A 3942-nucleotide genomic window follows, 5' to 3' on the forward strand; every position below is an offset into this window, starting at 1 on the left:
ACCCCATCGTGGGCTCCCAAAGCCCCCACGGACTTTCACAGATAGCTTTTAGCACAGCTGCAGATGTTGGTTTATTGGATGACTGGCTGATGTGAGGAACGTCTGTTCTCCCACCAGACCCTAAGCTGCAGGAGAGCAGGACAGCGTATTTCTTCCCTTCCCATCGTACCTCAGCATCTAGCACAGTGAATCCATGGAATGTCCTGAAATGAGTGACTTCTTTTCACTCCTTCACACACAGCCCCTCCCTGTTCTCAGAGGGCTTAGGGTCTAAAAGGCTCATATGTCACATACTATCTCATTTAACCCTCATCCCAACCCTGGATCCCTTGTTGTTGTTCCCACTTTACGGATGAGAAAATGAGCTTCTGAGAGGTGAAATGGCTAACTCAAATGCACTGTAAGTGGCTTTGAACTCAGAAACATCTGGCCCCAGGTCCTCAGCCCTGCCCACTATTCTACCCTGCTTTCCAACCCAAGGGGCCTCTGGATTGGCCCTTGCAAACCTTCTCCTGTTCCCCTAACTGACTACACTCAGGACTCATAGTATTCATTCATTCAGTCACTCATTGAACCAAGCACCCGACTCAGGTATTGGTTGTGCCAGGCCCTGCACAGGTTGCCAAGGAATCAGACAGACCAGAGTTCAAGTACTCCTTCAAGAGAGCAGAGGTTTTTCTCCAGCCCAGCCTGCTCCTGCCCCATTGCCACTGTGATTTTTCCAGCAGAAGCTAAGCCCTAGGCAGCTGTGCTTTCCTCGGCCTTCCCTTAGTGGGGAAGGACTAAGTGCAGCTCCCATCACTCCCTCTCCCCCAAGGACAATAGCCTCAAACACTCAGGCTGAACAACATGTAGGATCACAGTCCTTAGGGCTCCCTCCTTCTCTGAGGATTCTAGAACAAGAAAGGGCACTTAGAAGGAGGGATTACCACACCCTCCTTCCAGGTAATGCTGTGACATCCGTTACCTGAGGCAGCTCTGGGGAAAGTTCTGGACTTGAAGTTACAAGACTAAGGCTCTAACTCTGGATCTGGTGCTGGCTGTGCTACTAGGACAGGTCACCTTGCCTCTCTCTAAGCCACAGATTCCTCATTTTGTCTGTAAAATGAATGTGACAATGAGGATGACTTCAGTGCTCATCTTGCAAGGTTATGGGTGAGGATTAAGTTGCTCAGACCCAGAGATACAATTATCACATAGATGGCTGACCAGGGAAATGTCTTCACCAGGTGGGACCTAGTGGAGCTTGCTATGCTGTTAGCACACACTTGGCAATGTGATTTCAGGAAGGTGGGCTGTGAATGCAGCTAACCCAGAGCCCAGGGCCTCCCCACCATGGACCCACAGAATTGGGAGGCCCCTTTCTCAGTAGTAGTGAGGAAGCTGTGCTCGTCAGCCCACCACCAGAAGGCACTGGGGAAAAGGCTGGAGATGGGACTGGACACACTGACACTAGGCTTTTCCCAGACTTGAGCACCGGGAGCTCCCCTAGAGAGACTATGTCGTAGGAACCTGGAAATGTCAGAGTCATGGCTGTTCTCGGGATACCTCAGGATTAGCACCTACCTCATGCTCCTTTCTTTAATCAGCACTGGATTCTGTAGGATCTAAAAAATCCTTCCTCCTCATTACATACACAGTTTCCTGGTCCAGGCACCAGGCCAGCTGCATTACACATGCTCTCTCACTGACACCTCCCAGCAGGCCATTGAAGAAGGTTCTATTATCACCTCATTCTACAGATGAAGAAACTGAGGTTCAAAGAGGCTAAGTGATTTCCCCAAGTCACAGAGCTGGAGACTCAAAGCCTGCAAAGTGGAGGAATCACTAACAAAAACACAAAGCAAAGATCAATCCTGCTTATGTTTGGGGGAATTTTCCCACAGTAGCTGGTGATGAGTCATTAAAAGCACTGGAAATTCTTGTACCCTCCACTTTTTCTAGGGAAGCAAAAATCGCCCAGAGAACATCAATGCTGAAGCCCCCTGATACCCACACACACCTCGTCTAATGCTCCTACACACCACATTCTGCCCTGCAGAGACATTATACTCTGGGATTCAATAGAGAAGACTGGGTCTCTATTCTTCAGACAGGAAAACTGAGGCAGATGAGAGGTGAGGTGAGGGGAATGGCGTCTGGGCATCAGTGATCAGGCCAAGACCACAGTTCACATCTCCAACACGTGAGTCTATGATCTGCTCTCTGCCCTGCCAGCTGGCAACACAGCCCAAAGAGGTGAAGGCCATGGCCTCAGTCAACCAGCATGCAGGACCCATTTCCAACTAACAGTAAACACCCGGGCATCTTTGTTGTTTAAGGATGCAAGTTTCCTCTCAACCCTTATTGCCCATGTCTGAGCTCAGGGAGCTGTGTCAGGAGGGTTACTTCTGGGACAAGCCTGTGATGTTTTAGGCTCTCTGAGAAGATTCCCACACTGTCAACAAATACCAAGGAGAGGACCTCAAACTCCACCCCAGCCCGAGCAAACCACTGCTGCCTTTGGCAGAGAAAAGACTGTTCAAGGTGAGAATGAGAAAATGGGAGACGGCATTTGTGAGGAAGTTATGAGGCCTCTCTGAATCATATGCAGAGTTCCGGACCAGATGGCCACTGGGGAAGGGAGCAGAGAACTGATGGCAGCACACGGCCATTGCCCACCGCACTGCATCCAGGAGCCCTGGACTGGCAAACACACACGGAGCCGCACACAGAAAGATGCCCATAGCCACTCTGGATGCGCCTCTCCCCCTGTGTTTTCAGAGTTTGACAAGAAACAACTCAGTTACATTGTCACAAATTTATACAGAGAGAATCACAAACTTGACAGTTTGGGACAAGCACAAACCAATACAGGGACCCCAATAGATGATCACCAAAGGTGACTTGGTAAGTGCCCTCACCGCATGACCCAGACACACAGCACTCTCCTTTCCGCCCTACCCACCGCACAGCGCCCACCCACAGCTGTCTCAACAAAGGCCCACAGCAGGGTAGAGCATCCCCGCCCACCCCTATGGGTATATTTCAAACGTCCAAACATACACTCGTACTCTCACAATCGCCCACTCCAAAATTGTGACAAGCACACAAACTGCTGCCAAACTGTCCCATAAAGAAGCAAGGTAATGCCAACAGACAATCAAACGTTATTTAGCTAAGCAAGCAAGGACGAACACACATACGCTCACGCAGGAGAATACATGTTCCTGCGTCCCCCTGTCAATAGACGTAGCCTCCCCGTGGGCCCTGTGCGCCCCCTGCAGGAAGTGCGGAAGTCCGGGGAGTCGGGGGTTCCGGCTCAGGGTTCCAAACCGGCGGATCCCACCCTCACTCCAGGGCCCAGATCCGCAGCGCCGGCCCGCAGCGGACTCACCGGACGATGCCGAACATGACAAGCACGTTGCCCAGCAGCCCCACGGCGCACACGGCCGAGTAGAGCGCGGTGATGGCAATGGCCAGGGCGAGGGACGAGGCGCTCCGTGCGCCCGGCGGCCCCGACGCATTGGCCCCCGCGCCGGGGAGGACGCTAGGGTAGGCGTCCGAGGCGTTGGAGAGGAGCGGGGGCTGCAGCTCAGCGCCGGCTGAGGGGGCCGGCTCCATGGCTGCCGGCGGCCAGCGCCGCGTCCCTCTCCACCGTGCGCCCTGGGCGCGGGCACCTGGCGCGAGGGGCGTGCGAAGGGCCGAAGCTACAGCCCCGACGCCGCCGGCTGCAGCGCCCGGCCGCCCAGGCTTCCTCTGCGCCTCCTCAGACTGCTCAGCCGCCCGCACCCGCCCAGCCCCCGGCGTCCGCCCTCTCTCCTCGCCCCGAGCGCTGTGAGCCTGGAGGCGCTGCGGGCTCGTCGGACGCGCCCGCCGCGCGCACCACGTGGCTCGGAGGCGGCCGCCAGTCTGCACCCGCGACCGGGGGCGGGCGCTGCACCACCGGCTGGGAGCTGGGCC

The 3942-nt window shown here is 54.9% G+C and overlaps 1 protein-coding gene across 1 annotated transcript in view; it reads right to left on the minus strand.

Moving 5' to 3' along the window:
• The window catches only part of OPRD1 (opioid receptor delta 1), a 35128-nt gene extending 31525 nt beyond the window's left edge, over positions 1-3603 (minus strand). Inside the window, exon 1 of the mRNA XM_003800767.1 lies at positions 3377-3603. Coding sequence (XP_003800815.1) covers positions 3377-3603 — 227 coding nt within the window. The remainder of the gene's footprint in view (positions 1-3376) is intronic.
• Between the last annotated feature and the right edge of the window lie 339 nt (positions 3604-3942).

This window comes from Otolemur garnettii, unplaced genomic scaffold (assembly GCF_000181295.1).
Source record: "Otolemur garnettii isolate 467f Iridium unplaced genomic scaffold, OtoGar3 scaffold00184, whole genome shotgun sequence".
Classification (NCBI taxonomy): domain Eukaryota; kingdom Metazoa; phylum Chordata; class Mammalia; order Primates; family Galagidae; genus Otolemur; species Otolemur garnettii.